The 27,978-nt window shown below is 39.8% G+C and overlaps 2 protein-coding genes across 2 annotated transcripts; both read left to right on the forward strand.

The window, feature by feature from the left end:
- The first annotated feature begins 5,651 nt into the window (after positions 1 to 5,651).
- On the forward strand, positions 5,652 to 12,014 carry MED4 (mediator complex subunit 4). The gene is made up of 7 exons (XM_080277760.1): positions 5,652 to 5,719; positions 6,165 to 6,279; positions 7,612 to 7,731; positions 8,706 to 8,877; positions 10,756 to 10,851; positions 11,129 to 11,315; positions 11,779 to 12,014. Exons 1-6 carry the CDS (start codon positions 5,655 to 5,657, stop codon positions 11,290 to 11,292), a joined length of 732 nt encoding a protein of 243 aa, XP_080133886.1. The 5' UTR covers positions 5,652 to 5,654; the 3' UTR covers positions 11,293 to 11,315; positions 11,779 to 12,014.
- Positions 12,015 to 16,197: 4,183 nt separating this feature from the next.
- On the forward strand, positions 16,198 to 22,471 carry LOC145406802 (uncharacterized). The gene is made up of 6 exons (XM_080277899.1): positions 16,198 to 16,235; positions 17,137 to 17,265; positions 19,444 to 19,626; positions 20,130 to 20,348; positions 21,484 to 21,624; positions 22,252 to 22,471. The coding sequence occupies exons 1-6, from the start codon at positions 16,198 to 16,200 to the stop codon at positions 22,469 to 22,471; spliced, it is 930 nt and encodes a 309-aa protein (XP_080134025.1).
- Positions 22,472 to 27,978: the final 5,507 nt, after the last annotated feature.

The following is a 27,978-nucleotide window of genomic DNA, read 5'->3' on the forward strand; positions in this document are numbered from 1 at the left end:
AATCTACAGTATAGTACACAGCTTTTGCCCTTTAAATTTCTACTGCTACTACTGTACCTATTAAACCAATTTGCTGGTTGTTCCAGTTTACAATCGCAGTGATGAGGAAACAATTGTTGTACAGAGTGACATGTGAACAGCACTCCACTAGAAACTCAAGGCAGTATTTTGTGTTGCGGGGATGGCTCGGTTGGATAGTGTAGGCGTGGTTATGGCATTTTGGAGTTGGAAATGAATAAATGATGCAAGGTAGATGCTGGTGACACTGACTGAGCTGTCCGCACAACCCACGAGAACTTGCCTGGTGGGGTGGAAGTGGAGTCTTATATATGGGCTGCCTTGTATTTTTCAGCTTGCTGTTAAAAGTTCAGCTGTTCCATATAAAGTTGAGTTGTCATTTCCCCTCAGTTTATGGTCCCAGTCAAGTCATTGTATTGTGGATCACTTCACTGATTATAATGAGGACTTGCTTGGCATTATTTGCTGGGCTGGTGACATTATTCCTGGGTTCACATTGGCTGTAGCTCACTTACCTGCACTGTTGGTGAGTCAGGTGGCTGGGATCATGGGCTCGTATTTTCATCGGCTGAGGAGGCTTTCTGGCACCTTTACTATACCATTTTTCCTTTTTTACTTTAACTTTGCCTAAAACTGCTATCTCTCCAACTTTGAATGCTCAGTTGTAACCAGAGATTAACACCAAATTATGGTGCTAGTCACCATTGTGCTGTGACGTGGATGTACAGCTGTAGCATTATCTCACACTTTGCCACTGAACTATGTGAAATAAGGTACAAAAGGATGAAAATTTGGCCCAGGTTATGGTGAATGAACAGTAGTTCATTTTTGCAGGTGATACATTAATATTTTCATGCACTCCTTGATTTAGTGATACCTTCAGGTAACTCTACCCTGAATGATAACCCAAATGGTGTCTTGTAGCCCAGGAAACCATTTACTACACTGTGTGGTAACCATACAACCAAATGGATGCCTGCTGGTTTTGTGGATTAAGACACTCCAGTTGGATGTGACCTATAGAAGTATAGGGGTGGTTGAGGTTTATTGCTCACCTAATGCCAATCATGACTCACTGACATCACTTGATAAATGTCTGGATTGAGTAATCAAGCACAGAGTCCCATATGCCCTTCAGGCAGTAATGGTCTGGATGACAGATAGATGAAATAAAGAGCTTATAAATTATATTAATTTTTTACTTGTAGGAATAACTGCTAAGAAAGAGGAACTAGGGAGCCTTCTTAACTGACAACAATACTGCCCTTGGGGAATGTAGGATTGGGCTGAACTCCTTGAATCCAGGTGATGTCCATTTTTCACATCTCTTGCTGCTTCCAGACGATTGTACTCATCTTTGAAAAGGAATCTTGTATTCTAGGGTTTGGTAAGGCTGTATCTAACCCCTCCAGTTTGAAAAGTTTGCCCAAAGCTGAAATAAATCGTCAGGAGATGGCAAGAATGAGTTGAATAGATATCTCCATGATCAGTGGGTTTAAAGCCTAACCTAACAGATGTCTAATGTACTAATGTGTAAAATTAAGTGTATACTTGTATGTATATATGGAGTGTATGCAATAGTGAAAATCTAAAAAAAAATAAATACTAGCTTTGTTACATACTGTATAGCATGGTAATCAACCTCATCCTCTTTCCAGATTGTTAAAATATCTTCCTGCAAAAACATTTATATTTTATTTGATGGGTAACATTTTGTATTCATGAATTAGACATATATGATGTATTGGTATATTGGGGCACTTGGTATTAACCCCCAAGGTTGCAGCATGTCTGCCAGATTGTACTTCCCTGATGCAGGTGCTTTGGGAAGTTTTGACCTTTTGATGTCAAGGATTTTCATAGGGATATTTACCAAGATACATTGCTTATTGTATGGTAATACAAAGCCATACACAAGTAAATGTGCTAACAAATGGAACTAACAAATGAAATAAACTACGAGACTTGAGGTACCCCCATTATTGTGAAGCACAATACTGAGTTGAAGACAACCATGTTTTTGGTGGTTAGAGCATGATATATCTGACTAGTTCCCAGGTGAGATGAAGGCTGTTTCATTGCATGTTTTGTCAGAAAACAGGCATAACACTTGGTTTATGCCATAGGAAAATGCATGAAATTTTAAAAATTAGAAGAGATCTTGGAAAATATGTCACTGGCTACAGGAAGTGCCTTTGGGAAGGCATGTTGCAACCAAGGGGTTAAAAAGTGTAGTGTAGAATCTGTTGCTGTGAGAAGTGAATACTGAACATGAAGTTCAGGTTGTGTACAGGAAGCCCTTCTTTCTCAGCCTTTTAGTGCTGTGAATGATCCATATATTGTAGCACTAGAAATGTCTTGCTTAACCAAGTTCCAGTCTGATTGCCTATGGATTATCAGCCTTGTATTTATTGAGCCTCTGACATAAGAATGGTTGGTTCTTTCAAGTAGTACATCACTCCCTAGCACAGTACTGTTGACAGTCTTATGATGCTCAGTACCGGTAACTTTGGCAAGAGTGAACTGGTCAGAGGCTTTAGACAGTTTCCCTTACTGCTCTGCCATAATAAACCATGAGAAAGGTTTAGCTCACGCTGTCCAGGAAACATTTCTGCCCCACACAGACAGAAAGCTTTCTTAGGGAGACATTATCTGTGTAGTACAAGTTGTTGAATTGTTTTGTTGTCCGATATGTTGTGTGATCTTGTTAGTATGGATCTCTGCAAAATTACTATCCTGTAGTGTATAACCTTAGAGGGATGCCTTCTTGTGGTTGCACCAGTATAACCAAGCAACTTTGCTGTTGGGCTATACAAATGTCTTTCAGCTCCTTCTGTATCCCATGAAAGAGGATGGTGGACAGCATGAGAAGGGCATTTTCAGCCAGTGGTCCACTGGGTTCACATTCAGATGAGCCTGGGGCCACCACAGGAACAACATACTGAATACACTCACATCACTTTGATAAATTGTAAACTATCACTGCTGCACCTAGAAATGTAACTCAGACCTTAAAGTGAGATTGCATTAGCTCAAGTTGTTAATAAATATACCAGTGTTCTTTCTCAGATGCTTGTATGTTTGTTCATGAAATCCATGTGTGAACTGATTTTAGTTATTAGAATGAGTTTTGTTAGGTTTTACATCAGATGGGCTCATACGTTGCGTGGCTTAGAAGACTTTGTAGCACCTCTTTCTCTGCAGTATACAGTATTTTGCATATTACACATTTTTGTCCATTTGTTCATAATCAGGTTCAATTTCGTGAATACAAGAAATATATGAGTAACATGGAAGAAAATAATTGAGGCTTAATATTTATAAATTGCTAAGAAAAAAGTGCTATGAAGTTTTCTATGTAACCAAGAATAAAGCTTTTGATTTGTTTCTGAGCAGTTGATTGATGTACATATGATACACAGAATTTTAACACACTGTTCTGCAGTATAAAGTATAATGTAAGAGTATATTAGTGTGTCATTACATAGACATGTCGATGCTGAGTGAATTTTGTCACCATCACGGTGATTTGAGCCACACAGTCAAAAAGGTACTATATAGGAAAGGTCTAATGATATCCTGTTGTTGTACCCCAGTCTCATCAGAATACAAAACGGGTGGACTGCAGTTGAAGCTGCTTTTCTCCTGTAGTCCTCCACCCTCCTGTTGTTGGATAGGAAGGAAGTTAAAGGATGTTCATATAACGAGACATAAAAATATAACCCTTGAATCCAATGGTGTATTCTTCAGTTCACTCTTGCTGTCTGCAGATGATGTTATTTAGCTCATGGGAGGCTTTTTGAAGTGGAGTAGATATATTCTTAATAAACCCCATCATTAATTCAGACCCTTCCTGAGTTTAATAAATTCAAGTGGTAGCAAGAATAATAGAAAAATTACAACTTAGGAGTGAAGGGATAAAGTTTCATGTCTACAGTACTTACTTGCCAGTCCCCTTAGTTTACAGTACCAGCTGTAGGAAAAATGTGATATTTTCAAACCCATCACTTACATACAGCATAGGGTGTCCCAGGAAAAGTATGCCAAACTTCGGAATCAGTAGGCTGTTCTTGGGGTAATTTTGAGTGATAAATGCTGTACCAACATGGGTCTGATTCTCTGGCATTAGAGAGCTACAAGTGGGCAAAAATGATCTCCCTTATAATTCACCCATAAACTTATCTGTAAATGTAGCGTGTTTTAAGCTGAGTAAAATATGATTGCAGGATAAATGAGAGAGAGATCCCCAAGCTCAGCAAGTTAATACAACTGCATATTTCTATTTTCCCCAACCGCTGCATCTCTATCCTGGCTCATGAAGTTTGGTCGCCCTGCATCAGCCTCACCAGTACAACCATAAATAATAATATACAGTATATATTTTTTTTGATGCAGGTTCTGCCAGTTGCAGTACCTTAGCATTATTGTAGGCAACAATATGCCTCTATTTAGGAATAAAGTTTAAAAATATGTAGTGATGGTGATTAATCCTTTATATATGAAGGTTCCTTTTTTACATTAGAGAAACTATGATAAAATATATATATATATATATATATATATATATATATATATATATATATATAATATATATATATATATATATATATATAAAATATACAGTATATATATAGTGTGTATATATATATAGATATACACTATATCAATATTCTAAGAAAAACTAAACAGGCATGTGAAATACTGAACTCTTCTACAGAACAGTTTACAACTTGGATTTTTGTTATGTCCGCAGTTTATTAGGACATGAACCTGAGGTTGCCCTGCAGCACTCCTCTGTCCTCATTTTGGGGGATTGGGAAGGAGTTGAGGTATGTTTGTATAGTACAGTATAATCAGGCAGCAGTTCTAGTGGATAACTGGCAGATTCAAGTACCGTATAGCACTGTACGATATTCCCTTAAAATTTTGGTATTGATTAACTGATCATGGGTTGCTCTAAAAGTGGTGTTTGGGTCTTCTTAATATGTATAGGCCAGTACTGTACATTATGTCCGAGTTCGGTATCAGTTGTCAGGCAAGTAATTTGTACAGGCATGTTTGTAATGAAGGTCACCCCGGTTTTCACCTAGTGAAGATCAGAGATTGCTGTGTGGCTCAGTGGTGAGCATACTTGTCACATTGGTGTATGAACTTCGAGTAAAGGATTCGACCCCATGCTGTGGTGGACATTAAAGTGGTAACTGGTTGTACCGTATGGCCTTCCTTGTGCCTGTCCATGTTCACACCCTGTTGGTTCTACTTATGCTTCACATGTTACAGACCACTTCCATCGGACTTCGCCAGCATGGGGAAAGAATACTGTCAATCACTGTTCTAGGAGAATGTCTGGGCCTACAATGGGCTAACGTAGACCAAATGCGATTTTTGTTAATAGTAAAGTGTTGTTAATGTATTTATCGTAAAAATTGGCTATGATCGTCGATAAATACGCGCAAATTTGTTTCGCAAGACCTAGTTATTCCATTTTAGCAAAGATTTTATTTTTTAATTAGCTATGTTCTGGTGATTTTATAACTAACAATATTGTATCTTGGCGCCTGATTTTAGTTCTTTTCATTTAGCGACAATCTAGCTGTTTTAGTGATCAAGTTTAGCGATATTCGAGAACTGTCAACATGGCGTCAATCAGTACCAGAGAGAAGCTATTGTCCCTCATAGACGATACAGAGCTCATTTCTAAGTAAGTCATTACACTTTTATAAAGCAATATCCAGAAACTGTTTTGATATACAATTCCACTAGAGGTCGGGTGTTATACAGTATGATGCTTTATAACTGATGGCCGGGTATGGAGGTTGTGATGGGATTGTTTACATTTTTTTTTTCCTGACATTATTTGCATACTTTAAGCACTACAGCCGTGTGTGGTCCGTAAGGGGTTTCGATTCAAGAGCTGGTTGGTGTTTACTGCTTACACATTGCTACAGAAGAAAGAGTGACTTTCCATTCTTGCCATAAATGTCGGGACAGTAGCCTCACCCCTTTACTGGAATGCACCTATTGGTTGATGTGTTGATGTAAATATCTTTAATGGGAACAGTATTTAAGCATAATAAAAAGAGGCGCCAGTGTATAAAAAACAGTAAGGAATATAGATGATGATGTAAGGGTGTTTGTGTTTGCAGAGAGTTGCTTGAGAACAGTGTGGCCCCCAAGTCACAGCGGCTCTCATCGACGGAACTTGCCCAGTTAGTGGAGTTGCTTATCCTCAAGGACAAACAGCTCAAGGACACTATCAAGGTACAGGGCAGTTAGCATCATGGTACTTCATTTAGAGTGAGGAGCTGCCGTACCAGGAGTGGTAGCGCACTCCTGTAACCTAGTGGGACTCTATTATCCAATACAGGGTCTAGCTCAAGGGAACACCATTGCCATTTTACCTGATTTAAATAAAAGTGTGTGGTAGGAGCAAGAGTAACCTATGGCTCACTCTTATTAAAATTATCTGATGTTTCACTACACAGGGTCTCTCCTAAGTTAACTAAAAATGTCTGATAGCTCCTTTCGTGAATTGTAGAAGAGTACATTCATAGATTTCAGCATTTCTAATAGACAGCATATAAGTTACTCAAAAAATTTGAAACTTTTACTCTACATTTCTCTTGCATAGTGATAACTAATCTACCAAACCCAATCTGTCCTGGCGTCAAGGTGAAATGGTTTCTTTTGTGTGGAACGCAGGTGTAAGCAAATACAAGTATTTTAATTTGAAATGAAAGAGTGGCTTAGAAAAAAAATGGTGATTTTGTTAGACATGTATTGCCTCCGTATTATATATATATATATAATGGTTGCACAGTTACAGAACCTTACAGAGCCACATAACGATAAAATACGTCTTCATTCTTCATTCACTTACCCGGTGAACTCACCCATCTTCTAGAGCTTTTCTGCTTTTTTGAAGGCTTGGATGATGGATAAATGATTGTATGTATGCATGCTTGTGCACACACACACACACACACACATAAATGAAGACATGCTAAGAAAGATAATAACATCATTCACCAGACCAACCCTGGAGTATGCATCAGTAGTCTGGAGTCCTTATTTCAAAAAACATATAGACAAGATTGAAAAAGTTCAAAGGGCTGCCACAAGATGGGTACCAAACTTAAGGGATCTAAGCTACGAAGAAAGACTAAATAAACTGAATCTACCAACACTACAGGAGAGAAGAAAAAGAGGTAACATGATTATGCTATCTAAATGCATATCAGGGAAGGAGAAAATAGACATAAATGATTACTTAACGTATGGGGAAGCATCAGCAAGAGGACACTGCAAAAAACTGCATAAAAAGAGTTGATAAAGACGTAAGGAAATTTAGTTTCCCAAATAGAGCAATTGATCAGTGGAATGCACTACTGAATGAAATAGTGTGTGCCAAAACAATTCACAAATTTAAGGATATGTACGATAAATATGGTTTAAGACACGGGACAGTACGAGCTTGACTCATTCCTGTAAAGATACAATTAGGTAAGAACAATTAGGAACACACACGCACGCATGCACACACACGCCAGTTATGATGATAATGATGATGAGGGTACATGTTTGTCTCACTAGTTGGCCAGTGAGCAGGCACGTGTGGCCAGCATCATGGATGCAGTACAGGCCGAGGTGGATCGCCATGACCAGATGATCCTGCAGCTGGAGCGCCAACTGTACGACGCTCATCACTCACTGGTTTGTTGTTTTGATCTCTCACCTGTACATGTATTGTTTATCTGTATATCAGTCTGCATCTAGATGACTTTATCCTGAAGGGAGATGTGGGACCACATGTAAATATTAACAGGAAAGTTTTATGTATCTTTTAATCGATTCAAAGACTTTGTAAAGGTGTACAGAAGTGTATTTTCAAGTTTGAAGAAGATCTGTCAAGAAACAAAGTAAAATTATACAAGGGATAGGTTAAGTTAGGATAAGTTTGGTTAGGTTAGCCTAAAATAGGTTAGGTTAAGATAAATTGTGAGTTAAGGTTAGGTTTGGATCAATTAGGTTGGGTTAAGTTATGAAAATTTAGGTTAGGTTAAGAAATCAGCATTGATAGGGTAATTTTGTGCCAAAAATAGCATTTTCCGTTGATCTTCGGAACACAAGATGTGTCTGTCTTCACCGCCAGTGGGGATTGTAAAAAAAGACTGCGTTTTAATGGCTGTTCACCACTTATAAAAGAAATAAAATACTGTACATCGAAACTTAGAAATTCTCTCAGAGTACAGTATATGGAAAGAATCACATGAAGCGCTTTTCATAAAGAAAACACTGAAGAAAACTGCAAAATAAAGTGGTCACGTGTCTCCATGAAGATTACTGAGAGATGGCCGTGGACATGTCATCCTGTTCTCTGCCATCAGGATGCTCTTCCTTCAACTAACACCACCCTCATTCTTTTGGCTTACTGTATAACTCGAATCCATCTCTCCACCTCATGCAACTTAACAATCAAACATCCTGGAAGGGTTGGATGTAACCTTAATAAGCTTCTAGTACAGTATATATGAGAAACCTTTCCTAAATTGAATGAACCTGTCTGGAAGACCAACAATAAGTTAAGTCAGACATCACATAGATTCAAGAGGTTAACTGAAGACTGCCTGTACAGGTATTTTAAATTTCATCCAGGCTTATCGTGCCTTGCTTACCTCCCTCCCCAGTCAATAGCGCTGTACCAGGCTCGGCAGAAGATGCAGAGTATTATTCGTGCCAACAAACGTCCTGTCAACAGCGAGGAACTCATCAAATATGCCCATCGCATCTCCTCCACTCATTCAGTCTCCGCCCCCGACACTTGGCAGCAGGGAGATCCACGCAGACCGTACCCCATAGGTGAGACTATGCACTGTTCACTTTAGCTAGGTGTAGTATAGCCATCCCTGCATCTTTAATATTGAATTGTAACTAAGAAATTATCACTAACATGTAGGACCACTCATGAAGAAGTGCTGTGAAATGGATGTAGAGTCATACTCTTACCTTTTTCTGCCACTGAACAAGAAGAAATAATTTACAAAAAGGACTAAAATTTGATTAGGTTGAGGTGAATAACTATAGTCCTACACAAATCATCATTATTGGACACTGTATACCTGCTTGTTACATTATTCACCTAAACTATGAAGAAACTTTCATGCTTTTGTAGCTTAATTTTCATAGCTCAGCGGTAGAACAAGACAATAGTATGGCATCACATCCTTTGCATAGCACATTTTTGTAATTGTACCATATTCTAATGTTAATCTTTTGTTACAGCTCAGCATTAAAGATGGAAGATTTAATTCCTTAAGGCATCTGGCAGTAGGTAGATAGATAGTCAGATAGATAGGTAGTTGAGTTGTTTATGGAGTAAGAATGATGTTATGTAGGTCAAGACTATGGCAGTATAAGCCCGACTCCAGTAGCTGTACCATGAAATGGTAATATGAGTCTTACTCAGTTGCCATATAATTTCTAGTGTGTTGTGTAATTCATCACATGTTCTGTGTACAACAGTGCTGTAATTTTATACATGTATACAATATATTTTTTAATGGTTTGCCATGCATCTTGGGTTATCTAGTGGTTAGCATGCTCCAGTTCAAATGACAGCTTTCCATAGAACTAATAATCAAGAGGTGACTTGACACTTCAGTCATGTAATGCCACAGGGGAAATGGATTACTCATTTATCCTTAAATGTACTAAACTGGTGGCTTAGCCTCAGATCCCTAAACTTTGCTGGGGGTAAAATGGGATTGGCTATCATTAGTTTCACTGGTTTAACACATGCTGAGCTGCAGACCTTATATGAGACACAGTGAAGGTCTGCACAAGCCAAGCTGGAAGCCTAATAGGTAAAATTTACTTTGGTGGAGGCACTCACCATCCACTCACTCAATGTAGTGCAGCTTTGGGTGTCTGCCCTTTCCACTCTTCCTTCCTTCCTCGTCTGTCTTTCTTTCCTTCATTCTTTCCTCTTCCTTCTGCCTATGGGTGACTTTACACTTTCTCTTCTTTCTCTCCTTCATTCTTTCCTCTTCTGCCTATGGGTGACTCTACACTGAGTGACAAGCCAAATGGTTTTCTGTACACCAGGAAACCATATACTGTACTGCACTGGGTGGTAACCATATAACCAAATTATGGTGCCTGGTGGTTTAGTGGGTAATTAAGGTGCTCCAATTGGATTTAGCCTGTGTAGGTTTATATATATTTTTTTTTTTTTTTTTTTTTTTTTTTTTTTGTTTTGTTGACTCTGGGCATAGGCTTCACAGCCTTCTCTCAAGGCCCAGTAGTCCTCCTACATACCATACACCTCTACATGTCACCAATTTGGTGCTAACACCCACTGTCCATATTGAATACATGCTAGGGCTGTCTCATACAGGACTGGTGTATTGGTATTAGCAGGGGTATTTTTATGACATGTCAGCGGGTCTTCTGGTAGATCAGTAAAGTCTTGGGGTATATTGCTCATGTAATGCCACTCAGGGATGAGTGAGGCTGGTCACTCTAATCTTAAATGTCAGGATCAACTTGCCTAGTCCCGGGCTACTGCCATTCTGATGGGGTAATGTAGGAGTGGATGATGGATGGATGGATGGATAAACAGTGATTTAGGGGAGGTAAACTACCATACAAAGAATCAGCCAGACAGGGGTTAATAGGAAATTAGATTTGGATGATGACTATGAATGCTGCTGATTTCAAGCCACTTCTTTGCTGCAGATCTTGAGATGCGAGCAGGTTTCCTTGGTCAAAATGGTCAGCTGCTGCATTCACATCCCCACCTAGCAGATCCAATGGCTCGGGGCCACCATTCAGGTAAGCTTGTGGTTTTTGTGCTACTGTGTCACAACTCTTTCCTTTCCCTCCTTGCACAGCATCTCATCTGTAATACTGTACATTAAAGTAGTATAATGAATCCTATTGCATACCACCCTCTGTAAGTGAGTATGCATTGATGTCACATTCCTGCCATAGCAAATGACACTCAGGCAGGATGGCAATAAAAATGAGCCAGTTGCTGAGGAAAATTGTACATTTTGTTAAATAAATTATCAGCTGCTTACCAGATTGTGTAAATACTGTTCCTTCACAGAACCAACCTCAACAGCGATGGGTGGGACTTTCTCATGGCAACCATCAGGGGAGCTACAGGTCCATGTGGGCAGCCACTCAGCCGTTGTAGAAAAGAAGGAGCAGGAGGACGTTGAGGTTATGAGCACAGATTCGTCGTCATCCTCTTCGTCAGACTCACAGTGATCTCCACAAAGATTTAGGCAAGAGTAAGTGGTTGTGTTTGTTTAAGTTGACTGACATTGTGGCCAGAGGATTTTGAGGGAGTGAGCATGGATTCATTGTTTTAATTAGACTCACAGTGATGTCCAAAAAGATTTTGGGCAAGGGTAAGTGATATCAACAAGATTAAATGATTGTGATTGTTAGTTTGATTTTGAGATTTAGGTTGAGAATGTAATGAATGTGATTGTTAGTTTGAAATTTTGATTGAGGTAGATGCTGAGGTTATGAGCACAGATTCATCATCATCTTAGTTGGACTCACAGCGATCTCCACAAAAAGATTGAGTGATTTCTGCATAGATAAAAAGTGGGATAAGGGTAAGAGTGGTGATAGTGGAGGTGATGATAATGATGATCATAGTGGTGATGTTGATAATGATTATGATTGGAATATAATGGTAATGGACCAGGTTTATACTGTACTAATGCCATGATTCATGTCTGGCAGATTGCTAGGAGTGTCCCAGACTGGCATTCTCCAGATATCCCCTGTCTTCGTTTGATCTCTGTGTGGATCGGCAAGAGGTTAACCCCTTCACCCCAAGGACATATGAGGGCCATAGCATTCTTTAGTCGATTCCAGATTAGAATTACACTTGGCCTTGACTTGCACACCTCCTTACTCAGCTTCATTACCTGTAACTATAATTTTAATTTGGAATGGACTAGAGATGGTTGAGTTAGAGTGAGAGCGTATGAGCAAGTGTGGAAGGGTGTGGGTCATGGCCGAGTGTAGCCCAAATTTGGAATGGGCCTTATTTAAGTGGCTTTGGATATTTTGTAACACCTCCTCCTCACTGATTTATTGTGCACATTCCATCCCATTATCTTCTTGTATGATGCTGATACAGACTAAGTTAATATTAAAATGATGCAAATAATGTACAAGCGATTGTTTAGGTGTGTTACAGGAAGAGGTGCTACAAAACATCCGATGTCCCCTCGAATACGGTCCATAGTTTGTTTGTTATTGCTACCTCTTGATGATTTTAATGAGTTAGGAAGGAGTTCTAGTAGTAAAGGGATTAGTGAATGCTATATGTAGCCCCTCTCATTTGAATTATCTTCTCCAAGTCACAGTAGAAAACAAAACAGCATTCATGTTGACTCATCAGTTAACCATTTCAATAAGGGAGTGTCTTGTACAGTAATTTGTTTATTTATTTATTTATTTTATTTTTTTGTAAACAAAGGACAGTTTTATTCAAGTTAGATGGGACTTCAGTTATAAGTGACGTATAAAATTAGTGGTAGTTGGGAGCGCTCACCATCGACTCACTCTATGTAGTTCTGCGCACGGGTGCCTCCCTTTTCCTCTTTTCCTTCCTTCTTTACTTCCTTCCACTTCTGTCTTTCTTTCCTTCATTCATTCCTCCTCCATCTGTCTACGGGTAACTTTACAATGAGTGACAAGCCAAATTGTTTCCTGTACACCAGGAAACCATTTACAATGCTGGGTGGTAACCATTCAACCAAATTATGGTGCCTGGTGGTTTAATGGGCAATTAGGGTGTGCCAATCAGATTGAGCTGGTGTAGGTTTATAGCCAAGGGGTGATTGGGGTTTATTGCTCATGTAATGCCACTCAGGGATGAGTGAGGCTGGTCACTCTCACCTTAAATGTCATGACCAGCTTGCCTAGCCCTGGGCTCTTATGCTTTTCATGGGGCAATACTGGATTAGATGATGATGATGATGAAGATAAAATCATCTGGAGATAGTACACATAAACTCAAGAAAAAACAAAAACTATTAGTGAAGGGGTTAAGCAAGGGAGTAATGGTGCTTTTTTTTGCTGACTGGTGATATAGTGGTCAAAACATCCCAGCCCGAGTGATGGTCTGGCCTTGCATAGTTGAGAGTGATCCCCAGGAGGTGACTGGTGGTTTTTATGCTCGCAGTGCCACCAAGGGGAATGGGATGGTCATCTTCCCTTAGGGTGCATCCACACTAAATGTTTGCAGTTGCAGGTAGGAGTTGTGCATCACTGCAACCCATAAAAGTTCTCGCCTGCATCCCTCTGCATCCAGTGGGGTCATTTGTATGGGTTACAGTGATGCAGAACAGCTGCCCACACCCACTTGTTCTTGCATGCATTTACTCTGGGTGTGGCCTTAACCTATGGAGTGCAAGTCACAGCTTAGATTGTGCCAAACAAACATGTACTTCAGATTGGTGTACTCTATGGGTTAATTGTACTATTCTGGAATGTGGTAGCCTTACCTCAGGTCTCTGCACCTCAAAGGGAGTACAGTATTATGGAAATGGCTGTTGAAGTACTGTTTTACATAGCAATGTAGAAGTTTGTATATGGTGCAACTTACTTTTATTTCAGTCTTGAGAGCATTTTAGCTTTTTTTGTGTGTTCCTAATACATTTTATTCTCCATGTATGGTAGTGTACTGTACATCTGTAACCAAACCCATCTTGACTGTTGTTAAAGTTTATGTAAAAGTACAGGTACATAATTTGAAAGAAAGCACCAGAACATATTCTGTTATCCAGAAAATCGTATAATTCGTATTGTTTTTAATGGCTCCGACATACTTGTGTGTTTTGGTCTTGGTTACCTAATGGTGACTCTCCATGCTGCTCAGTCTCTGACAGCCTCCCTATTCAGTCCCTTTTCTTTGAGGTCACACTCTATGACCATCCCATTTTTTTTTTTTTTTTCTCCAACCCAACCCTCGACCTTCTCACCTTCCACACCAAAATTTATAGTCTCCCACCTTTTTGTAATGTTGGTACAAGTAAATGTTAAGAGTACATAATGGAAGTTTTGATTCTCACCCTAGTATGAGCTACAGGTGTGTATTATATGGGTCAGTAAAAAAAAAAAAAAAAAAAAAAAAAAGATAATCAAGGCTCATGCCGGTGACAACTGGAGTGCAGCTGGTGCACTGAAGGCCTTGCTGTCAAACAAAGATGTGAATGGGGAGGCTGCAAGAGGATTATATGAAAGTGTTAGTATTCACTTTAACACATGGATGAGATTTAGATATGACAAGAGTGTAGAAAGTTAAGAGCAAGAGTAGTGGAAACAGGGTTATTGAGGAATGTGTGTTGAGTGTACAGCATGGATAGGATAAGAAATAATGAACAATAATTCACAAAATAATGTAGAGTAAGAGGCAAGGCTGTTGATGTGAGTGCTTTGTAGATCTAGCCTCATCCCATCTATAAGTGGGAAAACTGGCCAAGATGATGATGCATGTATTTTCAGTATGAAGAACAAGGAAAGGAGAATGCAGAATGTTCCTGTGCCTCTTAGTTCTTTTCATTTTATAAGGCTTTATACATTTTTGCATGTCAGCTTTGTTCACCTGATGGCTTTTGATGCTGCATCATCTCTGGCAGCATCTCTGTCCAGTCCCCTAAGTCAGGTCATTTTGTAGATCTATTCTTTTCTTAGGTTTACCTCTTGGTGCTCTGTTCGCCACATTCACACATGCAGATCTTTTCACCAACTTTTCATCCTCCATTCTTTTCACATCAAACTGTCTCAGTCTCCCTTCATGCATCACAAGACCGCCTCCTTCAATTTTTCTCCGATCTCACTGTTGCTCTTCTGCATTTCTTGCAAAAACAAAGGTGAGTTACAACAGGAAATCAGATTAAGCATGGTTTATGGAATCCTCCTCAGCATCACAGTAACTCCAGTTGTGACTGTTTAGAGCACCAGAAATGGGATACCAAGCTTAGACTATTAGTGGGATGAGGAAGAGAAAGAAGACTTGGATTTTCTTTAGCCTATCAATTGCAGAAGGATTATTAAGGCAAGAAATCTATTTAGCAGTTGATGGTTACAGCCAGGTCCCTTTCCGTACTGCTAAATGAAGAAGATCAAAAGGGAATCAAACCAGTCAGACAGGCCCAAGAATTTGACTATTCCAGTTGTGAACTTTATATGCTAACCATTGGACCACTGGCTCTCCTATAGGTGTAAGGGATAGAGGTTAAAACTGTTGATGACGACATTTAAGTAGTTTTTTTTTGGGGGGGAGGTGGCAATCTTTTTGCAATAATTAATGATATGATGCCAGCACATCCTGGTCCAAGTTTTTCCGTTGGATATCTCATGACTAGGATAGTAGGAGCCAAGAGGCAGGAATTTTGCGAAGCTAATACCAATTTGTAATAAGAAAGCTGCTACATAAATGTGCCAGATGACAGTATCTCTTGCTCTTTTGCAGAGCTAATTTTTAATGAGTTTGGCTACCCAATGTTCTCTTCTGTTGTAACTGGCAACATGGAAAATTTATAATTTTACGGAAAGAATTCCTATTGTGCTAAGTAGGGGAGTACAGTACCGTAAGTTTGTGGTACAGTACAGGTAATTGCAATTACAGTACAGAACTCAAGGATCCAGTGGATACGATGATTATGAGACCCTCTTATTTCGACATTTATTAGCCTGGAAATTATAGATATATTTAATATGTGTAAGGTGATTAGGCAAGGTTTACGATAAAAAAAAAAAAAATGTTACATTCTAAGGTACTGTACAGAGGAATTTTGGCTTGTTTTTGGCAAGTTCGATTCGGCGACGAATATTAGGCTATACTTTTAGCACAGAAAGCAATTTTCTACTGAAATTCAACAAATAATGGTACTTTTCTCAAAATTATTGATAATTTTGCAATACAGATGTATCCATTGGCAAGAGCCGTTGGCAAAAATGGTCAGTTTGAGTTTAGTTCCCTTTATGTTGTTTGTGAAATATTTCCATTATTTTGAATTCGTATTTTCATGTTCCTATGTAAATACTGTACTGAAAATGTTATGGCGAGTTAGTCCTAGGTCGAGTATGTGTTGGGTCGAAGTGGCTGCACCCTGTCAGTTTGTTTACATCTGAGGGTTGGGAAAAATGGCTCAAGGAGGCGGGCCTCACAGTGTCTTGTGTCGGTGAGCTCATATGGGACCTCAGGGGCAGGCCACATGACATACATGTACTCTGTTTCCCATATATCTGTACCTGTGTAACCTCTCTGGGTCCATTTTTTCGTAGTTTTTGCCCATAGGTGAACCCGCTGGAACCTTGCTATCCGGCTACTTCGATTAGATTTTGATATATATTTAGGCTGCTCGTAATAGTGGAGGGAGATAGTGTGTAGGTTAGGGTGGGCGTGTGGGTGGGATGAGGTGGGGGTAGGCTGGTGTGAGTGGTACAGGTCTAGGCTGCGGCGAAGGAGGGTCTGAGACAAGGCCATAGTAGTCCAGGTCATATAAGCTGTAGGCCACCTTATTTTGCAGGCAATATTCACGTGTAAAAAATATCCCCAGTCATCTTTAATTCCAACCATGTTGTGATAGGCTAGGATAGTGCATGGTATATTCCACCTTGAGATCTCAGTTACTGTGCCACTCTGCTAATGAGATGCCAAATAAATCTTCATGGCCAGAATTTACAGTAGATCTTTGACATTATGGCCATTTCAGTTGATGGCTGCTGAATATGCTGTAAATCCAGGCATGTACTGTTTAGCATATCAGATGTTGAGTCATGTTTTTCTCGATGTTAATTTTAACGTCTTTTTATCGATTGCTCATTCTAGTAGAATTTTGGTCTTGAACCATAGCCTCTCTTAATTATTTTCATGTGCCTTATGAATTTGTTCTAATTTCAAGCAGCTCTTCATGTAACTTATGAATTTGTTATAAATTCTTGCTGCTTTTCATCATCCTCATGACACATCTGTTACAGATCAATAATAAATGAGATAAAGGGTCATGTCCAAATCAGTTATGGGTTGAAACTGAAATAATACTTTCATTCTGTGTTAGTTATATAATTGACCACCGGCAGGTACTTTATGAGCAATGTGTGCAACAAGGGTGACCAGTGTCGCTTCTCCCATGACCCCACAGTAGCCCAGCCCTCCATGGTGTGCCGATACTTCCTGAAGGGCACCTGTGCCTACGGGGACAAGTGCAGGTGGGTCCATATAGCTAATATTACTATGCTAACCTATCATAACGTACGGTAATATAATTTAACATGACCATACAACATCTAACCTAACCAAATTTGTGAGACCTCTTTGAAGTTGAATATAGTATTTGTTTGATAGAAGCAAGAGTAAACTAAAAAGACGTCACCAGGATTCAGGGGATTTATACGAAAAATGAACATAAAAAAAGATGTCTTAAAATGAGGACCTTGCTACTGCTTGTCATTGACATAGATGTGGTGTATTCTCATGGAATAAAGCCTGATCCTGTAGGTAGTATGTAGATGGTTGGTTGCCGTCAGTTCTGGGTGGTGGTGTAATACTGCAAGAGTAAAGTGGCTGCAAGCTTGGTTCCAGTAATTAGCTACACAGTACAGTATGTTTTCTTAGACAGGAAACTTGGCCACAAGTAGTCAGAGTCCAAGCTAAGACTTTTGCATTGTTTCAGATGTTATCACATATCACTGATTTCTTTTTTCCCAAGTTTCCAACAACTGTGAATAATTAATCAGCTACTTTTGGCAGTTGGTTTAATTTCCAGTCCATAGGAAACATCAGCTGTCCCATGGCCAACCTCAGTATTGGGATACCTTAACCCTGCTGAGCTGATTCCTTGTAAGGTACTTTACCTCCCTTGAGGCATTGTTTTATAACCATTGTAAAATGTACCTCATGTGAGGTTTGCCGCATGGCCTTTGCAGACCTACAGTGTGCCTCATATGTGGTCTGCAGCCTGGCAAGGGTTAAGAGGAGGTAAGGTGTCCATTGACTTAATCTTATTTGATGTAACTTTGGTACGCAGCAAAAAAGATACATCCATCCATCATTCAATCCTGCGTTGCCCCATGAGGAGCGTAGGAGCCCAGGGCTAGGCAGTTGGTCCTGACATTTAAGATGAGAGTGACCAACCTCACTCATCCCTGAGTGGCATTATGTGAGCAATAAACCCCAACCATCCCTTGGATATAAACCTTCACCGGCTCAATCCAATTGGAGCACAATAAATACCCACTAAACCACCAGGCACCAAAATATGGTTATATGGTTACCATCCAGTGTAGTAAATAGTTTCCTGGTGTACTGGAAACCATTTGGCTTGTCACTCAATGTAGAGTCACCCATAGGCAGAAGAAAGAGGAAAGAATGAAGAAATGAAAGACAGAAGAGGGAGTGTAAAGTCATCCGTAGGTAGAAGGACAAGGAAAGAATGAAGGAAAGAAAGATAGAAGAAGATGGAGGGAAAGAAGGATGGAGGAGAGGACAGGGCAGACACCTGAGAGCAGCACTACATTGAGTGAGTGGATGGTGAGCGTCCCCACCTACCACTAACATAAGATAAATAGGTACCTATATAAATAACTGACAATTTTTAAAAATGGTCAAATTCTATCTAACCAGACACCATAGTCCCATAAGGAGTGGTGGTTTGACTCTGAGTTACCGTAGTTGTTTTACAGGGAGGGACACTAACCCTCCACCAACTCACTTGTTGACTTGTAGGGAACATTTATGGGCTGGTTATACTAATTGTTTACCGCCCAGTGTTGAAAATGGTTTCCTGTCATACAGGATACCATTAGATTTGGCACTCAAGTAAAGTCACCTGAAAAGAAAAGAGGCATAGTTTTTTTTTTTTTTTTTTTTTTTTTTTTTTTGTGAGGAAGAAGGAACCAAAGGCCACGAGCCCATAATTATTGTTCCTTCCAAGAGAAAAACAAAATACAAGAGAGAGCCAAATTCAAGTTAAAAGTGACGGGAAAGATGGGAGAAATAGGAAGAGAGGAGGACAGAGACAGAGAGTGAATGATAAAGGTGAAGGGAGAAGTAGGCAGGTAACACTATGTCATAAGTGGATGATGGTCGCCACCACCTACCAGAAATGACACAGTATATAAATTGTAGTGAGGACTTCCATCCATCCATTGCCAGACGCCATGTATCCCAAACGGGGTGGTCAAGGGCTTAGAGTTAATTGTTTTACAGAGAGGGGCACTAATCCTCCACCAACCCCACTTGACACGTAGGGATGCCAACAGCATCTGGTGTTCCCAGGCGGTCACCCATCCAAGTACTAACCAGACCCAACGTTGCTTAGCCTCTTATTGGATTGAAGGAGTTAATTACCCATAGAATAAAAGTTGCCTCTATGCGTCTGCCCACAGGTACGAACATCAGTGGCCCGACTATCTAGGGAATAAGTTGTCTGAGAGTGACGGTAGTGCACCCTCATCATCACCGCACCCTGCCACCTCGACCACCACCACTGACAGTGACACCAAGCAGAAGAAACTGCCCCAGGAAAATGACACACTCTCTAGTCACCAACACAACATGATTAATATAAGGTGAAAAGTTGTGCTGAGAGTTTTGAAGGCTTGAATAATGAGTGAATGGATGAATGGAGCAGAACAGAAGCTGCCACAAGAAAGTGACACACTCAAGTTATCAACACAGCATGGTTAATATACTACGGTGAGAGTATTGAAGGCTTGAGCAATGTGTGAATGTCAACAAGGGGGTCGTATAACAAGAATTTACTGTAGCTTTTTTTTTCCTTGTATAGTAAACATTCTCCTTTTCCAAGTGCAGTTCTGTCAATATAGATGGTGGGGGTCTTACCCCGGACTGATGCAAGTAGCATCTGTATTGCCTCCTACACTGCTCCTCTGCCCTCAGCCATTATTGCTCCGTTAATGCCCCTTTGTGTGCCGAAACTACTACTATTGTAGTAAACATTCTCCTTTTGGCAGTAGTTCCATTAGTCTGTCTGTCTGTATGTATATATACCTTATCAATCTCGTTGTCAAGCCATGTATCTGTCTAATCCCTTATTTTTTCCTTTTTCCAGCAGCAGTACCATTGGTTTGGGTGGTACCCCAGTGTTCACACGTGTGACATCTGTACCGCCTCCCGTCACCGCCACTGCCCCCCTTGCTGCTGCCCCCACGCTGCTTCACCACCCCCAGGCCCCACACCTCCAGCCCCACCCCCCCACAGCACACCCTACTGGCTTCAGTAATGCACAGGAAATGATAAAACTTGTCACCACCAGCATGACCCAATTTGTGTAAGTTTTAAGTGGGTTTGTGTTCTTACCTGACCATATTTTTAGTCTCATCTTCAACCTGCAGTCCGCCTGGTTTTTGTCAGGTTGAATCTAGAGCTACAACAGTAACAACCCATTGAATCTGATGATGGGGATTCATGGAGGATGGTATTTGAAAAATGTTTTGAATGATGTGTTGTTTCTTTGCTGTATGGATGATTGACATTTTACCCCATAATATTGCCAGAAATGATGATGATGATGATGTGTGAATGCATTGATGTTTGATGTGTAATTGATGTAAGAATGTTGGATTGTAAGAATGGATTTGGAGATAGCCTATGCTTGGTGGAATTTAACCCCTTTTGTCCAGTGATGGCTTTATTAGTTTCTTGCTGTGTATGGACTGCTTTATTCAGCTTTGGAAAACTTTTTGGACACCAAAGCGTAGATTTAGCCTGTTTTTACCCATTCGCTGGACTGAAGAGATTAAGAGTTAGTTACCTCCCCTCTCCTCCCTTTCCCTTTATTTTCTCTTGTCTGACCGTATAACATTACAAGAATGCTCTTTCTTCTCCACCCTTATTCTTTCCTCTCCCTTCTTTTCCATCCTCTTTACTCCTAATATCATGTATGTATCACTTGTTCCCCATGCCCCCAGTGTGATAATCCTCGCTCTTTTTCCCTTCCCCCTCCTCCTCCACTCCCCTACATCATTAATATGTCCCCTGTACTCCTGTATCATCACTAATATTCCTGCCATGCTGGTCCTGTCCCCAGTGTGATGATCCTTGATGTGCACTGTATGCTGCACAGTCTACCCCTTCCTTCCTCCCTCCCCTTCCTTCCAGCCTATTCTTCTTTATCCTTTCTCTCCCACTTCCTCTTCAACTTAGTCTTTTCCCTCCATCTTATCTCTCCTCTTCTCTGCACCCTTACCCGTTCTTCTCCCTTCCCTTTCCCATTCCCTCCCTTTTCATCCCCTAACATGACTACTATACCTGCCCTGCTGCCCCTGCCTCCTTCTCCCCTCCCTTTCTCTGCCTTTCCTTTTTCCTCCTTTTCCTTTCCCTCCCTAGTGCTCCTCTGACATTGTTGATATAATTCCCATGACCCACTTAGACAACTAATACACCCTTTCTGCCCTTGCTCCCAGTGCGATGATCCTTGATGCCCACCGTGTGCCACACACGCTGCCGGCGTTCAAGAACAAGCGCACCATGACCGTGGAGGACGCTCGCAACAGTGCCCAGAACCTCCTCTCATACGTCCTCAAGCTGGGTGCTGCTCTATGCAGGTATTTTAACCATCTTCCTAGTTTTGCTAGAAGATTGCTTAAAACTAGCAAACATACCTAATTTCTTGCCATATGTACCTTGGAGGATGCTGACATCAGTTTCCAGAAGCTCCTCACATACTGTACATCTCTTGCTGGGTGCCGTACTATGTTGGTAATTTGATCATGCCTAGTTTTGTGTGAAGATTGTTTCAACATAAATTGAATGATATACAGCATTTTTAAAAGTTTTTCTTAATATCATTAGACAGTTTATTCAGCTCAGGACTTTTTTTTATTTTTTTTTTTTTTTTTTTTTTAATAATAATAAACTGGAGGGGTTATATGTAGCCTCTGTGAACTCTTTCACAGCTGAAAGTTTCTCTTGAACTAAATGAAATAGTCTGTAATCAAGAAGAGCAAAGTGGGAAAATATGTCACTGGATTGAAGGGATTGAAACCAGCAGACATATCCAGAGTCTTATTGTAATTGAATTAAAGCAGGTGTAGAAAAGAATGGCAGCATCAGCATTCATTCCATTGGGTTTATGTGCAGATGAGCCTGGGGCCATGAGAACAACAACAACAGTAACAACAACAACAGTAACAACAACCCTGAAACTGTCATGATATGCTGTATTCCCGCAGGTGCATGAACACCACAATTGTCGACCCGTATATGGAGCTGTTCAACCTACTGCTGCGGTTCTGGACTGAGGCCAAGGAACCGTGTCCAGACCTGGCCTTCACCTTCCACGACCTGCACCAAATGGCTCTACACCCTGAGGGCCGACACCTCCTCGAGAACACCCTTAACCAACTGCAATACTTTGTGGCGACTCTCAAGTCTATACTCCACCAGCAATAGATGTATTTACATTGTTTTTCCTTCACTGTCTAGCGCCGCCATTGTCACATGTTCAGATGTTAGGACAGTTATGGGACGGTGATGTAGAGAAACACGAGTTACAAACAGAAGGTTGTATTCTAAGTGGCTTTAGATATTTTTGACACCTATTCCTTACTGGTTTGTTCAGCACAGTAGGTCTTAGTATCTTGAATATTATTGATGCAAACTGTACTTTTATTAAGACGTATTTAACATGCAAGAGAATGCGAAGGTGTAATACACAAAATACAGTGCTAAGGAAGAGGTGCTATGAAACCTCCCATGCCACCTAGGACATTCTGCTGGCTAATACTCCTGACCAGTTTTGCCAGTCAGCTCATTGACAAAACTGGTTTGGAATGTGATTTATCCCTGAATTGTCTTTCTCTCCATCACCCTTCCATGCGATTGTCGTGTTCCGCAGCTCCACCATCAATCTTCATTTCCCTGGTGGCAGCTAATGCACTAGGTCTTGTTTTGTTTTATTTTTATATGTCTATGCCCATCACAGGCAGACAAGGAGGAGATTTGTTTTGTTTTGAAGAGATTAGTTGTTACGTTATGACCAGGGTTGAGATTCAGTAACAAACTTGTAATGAACTCCCTCTTGTAGCTCGGATTTGTGTTTGCAGGGAGGACAGGGAGAGTGTAGAATGGTTGAAGAGTCGCACTGTCGTGAACATCACTGAGGATAAAGAAACCCACAGTGACATGAAAAGATGTATCTCTAAACAGCATTGGCAACAGCAGTCATCAAAACTGTTTGCAAGCATATCTTTTTGTTTGTTAGTGTGGGTTTTTCTATCCTGTGAATGTAGAATTTCTCATGTTTCTTGTTCTTTTTGCAGAACATATGGTAGATGTGAGATGAAATCATCGTAGGTATTTTTGTTTTTTGCAGGAAAGACAAGGAAGGAAGAGAGCAGAAACTTCCCTTGTCTCTTGCTGTTCTTGTAAATGAAGGTCTGAGTTATGGGAGACAGTTGATTGATCGTAAGTTTGTTTGTGTATCTTGGTTCTGTTTCGTAAATATCCATTGGGACAAGGGAGAATGAGTATTGCCCACTTGAAAGCAGTCAAAGATATAAGTTAGATAGGTTCTAAAGTATCACAGATTTGGATATTATACTGCAGCTTTATGGAAACTGGCAAATCAGATTCATAGGTTGCAGTGGAAGCTGGATGTCCCATTTTTCAGTAATTGAATGTGGAAGTAACAGCAAAAAAAGTAGTTGAAGAATATGAGACTTACTCTACAAAAGGTCTTTGTTAAATTGTGCCTTTTTTTATTTACTTTTTTATTTTATTAAGTACACAGTAATATACAGAAAATTTATCTGCCAAAACTCCATTACTACCCATAAAGCCAGTTTGCCAGTTTTCTGTGGTTCAGGTTACCTGTTGTAAGGGAAATGTTGCAATATTTTGGAACACATCACCACCACATACCAAGGAATTATTGTTGGAACACATTACCACCACATACAGTGGAATTACAGTTGGAACACATCATCACCACATACAAAGGAATTACTGAAGTGTAGTTTTGTTACACAGTGTTTTAAAACTGTCCATGAAGAATGAGATAGGGGAGAGGGGGGACTGCTTGTGTATTCCAAGTTTACAAAACTGTATGAAAATGTCCTTCCATGAATTTCCTTTTCACATCCCTGCCTCCAGAAAGATTCACCTCTTCACAAGATAATACCCTGTTCATTTCATTCTTGCTTCCACCAGGCAGTTTTGCTCAGCTTGTGAGACACTTTGAAATTGGAGAGATTAGAAATAGCTTTCATATACCCCTTTGCTGAAACTATAGAGATTAGATATAGCGTACATTTATCCCTGTGGTGAAAGAGATCTCAGTCTGGGAGAAGCTTTGAAGCTGGAGAGGGAACGTCAGTTCATTGCACAGGATGGCCCAGTAGGGACAGTTACTTGCCTGTGGCTGATGAGTCTGCTTAGTTCGACAAACTGGGGTTGATTAGCAATAACAGCAACAACAACCATTTTGCTACACGAGGTCTCCTGTTACCTTAATAAAATTGTCTAGAGGTAGCAAGAATGAACCAAGAGAAGACATCATTTTACCTAAAGCTAACTAAAACTTTTCTATATCTCCTCACCTCCTTGGAAGTATAGGCAGTTGTTGTTGTTTGTGGGGAATTATTTTTGAAATATTTCAGCTTTTTCCATGCTGCCAGTACTATAAATGCGGGGCGACTGTCAGAGCTGCCTCACAGGTAATGGTGGAACATTGATAGGCAGCTTTTTTGTAATTTTCCATGGCTGTACAGGGGAAAAAAAAAAAGTACAAAAAACACGGTGTATAGTATAACAAGGACTTATTTTATGAAAAATGGGGTTAGGCTGACAGGTACTGATGGTGGGGTTCACATGTTTCTGTAATGCCAAGTACTGTATACTTTTTTTTTTTTTTTTTTTTTTTTTTTTTTTTTTTTTTAGATTGCTGTGCATACTCCAGATTACCATGAGATGTTGTCTTGCGTTTTGTGTACAGTATGAATCTTTTACTGTATTGTTTTTTTAAACAGTGAAGGTTACTGTTTTGAATTATCATTGTTAGCTGTTGTAATATTTTTGGGTCTTTGTATTCCAGTATAGCCTACAGTATTCATCAAATTATTTTGACATGCCATCGTATAGTTTGCTTAGAACCAGTTATGTGAGATACCCTCTGTTGACATTATTTCCTGTGTCGTGTTTCCAGTGCAATGTAAATATATGGGAAATTGGGATGGGATGATGATGATGATGTTTACAAGACAAGAGTTGATGGTGATGATGATGATGATATGGTGATGATGATGGTAATGATGATGATGATGGTAATGATGGTTATGATGGCAGTGACAGTTACTCATCACACGTGACGTCCAGATTCTCCAGCAATAAGATTTTTCCAACAGGTTTTATAGGTTTGTTGAATTTTCCTGCCTTCTGTTAGTCCTCCCCCCTTTTTTTTTTTTCTTCATTCTTGCAGTAAGATCAAATTATTTATGTTGAAGGTTTGTGAGTTATATTGAGTTTATATATTGTATGGGATTTTTATGCTCTGCTCCTCCGTATTTATTTGTGGAAGATGTGTTATGATGATGACCTTTGTGAGTCTGTTTACCACATTATTTATCTATTTACTGCATTATTTCTCAACAGTTTTATATTAGGCCATTGCTGTAAATCAGTCATATATTGTCTCCTGTTTGTGCTGATGTGTAAGAGTTTGACAGAGTTACTTCCAGTTATTGTGTTGGTTATTGCTGAGTAGTGTTTTCTGTGTTACTTATTTCTGAGTATTTTATTTTGTGTAGTGATCGGTGTGTCTCAAAAAATTATATATATTTTTTTTAAATTAATATATAATTGTAACTGTAAAATGGAAAAAATAGCAGCTGTATTTTATCATTGGCAGTGAAATGCAAATAGGCAGTTATTCTGTGTAGTAAATATCGGTTTCTATATCTTTCTGTTTATATTAAACAGTTAGTCGGTCTGTTTATTGACATACTTATTTTCTTTTTTTTTTTTTAATACCATTTTCTGCTTGGTCCACAGTAAGTTACAAAAAAATTGTTCTTTAAATTTCTACTGTATAGCTACAAAGCAGATTTGCCAGTTGCTTCCATTTCACAGCACCAGTTTTGTGGAAAAGGTTGATATTTTAGAAACCATCCCTGACAGACAACAAGGACTGTATGTATAGATATTTACTTCACAGCAAAACTGTCCATTCAGATTCCATCATCATCATCATCATCATCATCATCACCACCATCATCATCATCATCATCATCATCATCACCACCATCATCATCATCATCATCATCATCATCATCCAGACCTCCTTTCCCACCCAAGGGCAGGGAGAGGAATAGCAACGCCCAGACAGCCCAAGTTTGCCCAGTCCAGTGGGCCTTGCATCCATTCTCTCATCATTCAAGCCCCCGGAATTCTGGCATTATCTGATATGCCAAAAAACTTTCACCACATTCTGTAGCTACACACAAGCATATCTGATAGAGTAAAATTCCACTTCCATCTAAAAAATGACAAATAAAATGACAGTGTATAATAAGGATGTACAGTCATTCATTGCTCGTAGTCACCCATTTTGCTGGTAGTTTTCTGATGAAGTCCAAAGTAAAGTATTGGGGGGGCGCGGTAGCACAGTGGTAGCGCGCTGGACTTGTGATCAGGTGATTGCAAGTTCAAGCCTCGCCCGGGCTGCCGTGCCGGGTGAGGTAGCTCCCTCCTGTAACCCTAGCGGGGCTATATAGTCCAATACAGGGCTTAGCTCGGGGGAACTCCATTTCTCCCATATCTCCCAAAGTAAAGTACAGTACAGGAAAATTGCCAGTTACAGTGATATAAAATCATATCATATTGTTCATAAGGCTCCAACATGCTGTTTGGGTCCACTTCCCATAACCCTACAGCAATATAAAATACAATAAAATATAAAGTACATCGTCAGATTGTTGAAAAATTGGTAACTTTTTTGCCAGTTCTGTCAGTGTACAGTACCAGTTGTATGGAAAAGTTGTTATATTTTGGAAAACACTCATGACTTATTGTGAGAACTGCCTTTAAGTTAAAAGTTATTTTCCGCAATGTTCGGTGGATACTTTCTTAAATTTCAGGTTACTCTTATGATGCTGGGTTCAGTTTTTTGGATTTCAAGTTATTTTCTGGATGGATTTTTTAAAATGGTTATTTTACCACACATACATTTTTTGTAAGTTTCAGGCTGTATTCATTATGTAGGGCTTATTAATTTATTGTATTTCAGCTATTTTTGGCAAAAGAATTTTATTTTATTTTATTTTTCGTCACAGGTTGATAGGGTATTATGATGTAGGGTTCAGTTTTTGTGATTTACAATCTTTTGTACACAGTGAACAGACCTACCCAGAAGAAGGAAATGTCTGTTCCCTCTCCATCACCACCACCATCACTTACCCATCCACCATACCCTCTCTTTTTCCTGCTCCTTTTCATTCTCATCCTTCTACTTTTCCTCCTTTTCCGTTCCCTCTTCCTTTATGTTTTTCCCCTCCTCCTCATAAAATAAATGTTACTAGACGCAAGGGTTAAACCAAGTAAGCAATGCTGTCCGTCTTGGTTGGTATATGTAACACCATGTCATACCAATTCATCCTAACATTCCCAGTCTAGTAATCTGGCAGAAACTCAGAGCAGTCAGCCTTAGTGCTGATTTTTTTTTCCTTAGGCAGTCTTTATGTATTTCGGTGTATTGCAACTTTTTTCCCTGTAATTGGTATGGTATTGTAAATTGTGAGAAACTGGCAAAGCTGTTTTGAGGTTTAGGTAGAAGTGGAAACTAAAGATGCATAGGCTCTCTGGACTCATGTTGTATTATACGAAAACATCTGGCATTACCTGGAAGAGAAGATGAGAGTTTGTCCTATCTGTATGTTAAAAGGCAGTTTTGTTTTATTTACCAT

Source organism: Coenobita brevimanus, chromosome 71 (assembly GCF_032717465.1).
Source record: "Coenobita brevimanus isolate Jiangsu-jjx chromosome 71, ASM3271746v2, whole genome shotgun sequence".
NCBI lineage: Eukaryota > Metazoa > Arthropoda > Malacostraca > Decapoda > Coenobitidae > Coenobita > Coenobita brevimanus.

Coding starts and splice junctions, on each gene's coding strand:
- MED4 (XM_080277760.1), top strand. CDS start 5,655: ATGGCGTCAATCAGTACCAGAGAGAAGCTATTGTCCCTCATAGACGAT. Junction 6,280..7,611: donor AGCTCAAGGACACTATCAAG/GTACAGGGCAGT, acceptor TTGTCTCACTAG/TTGGCCAGTGAGCAGGCACG. Junction 8,878..10,755: donor ACGCAGACCGTACCCCATAG/GTGAGACTATGC, acceptor TCTTTGCTGCAG/ATCTTGAGATGCGAGCAGGT.
- LOC145406802 (XM_080277899.1), top strand. CDS start 16,198: ATGGCTCAAGGAGGCGGGCCTCACAGTGTCTTGTGTCG. Junction 19,627..20,129: donor CACAACATGATTAATATAAG/GTGAAAAGTTGT, acceptor TCCTTTTTCCAG/CAGCAGTACCATTGGTTTGG. Junction 20,349..21,483: donor ACCAGCATGACCCAATTTGT/GTAAGTTTTAAG, acceptor CCTTGCTCCCAG/TGCGATGATCCTTGATGCCC.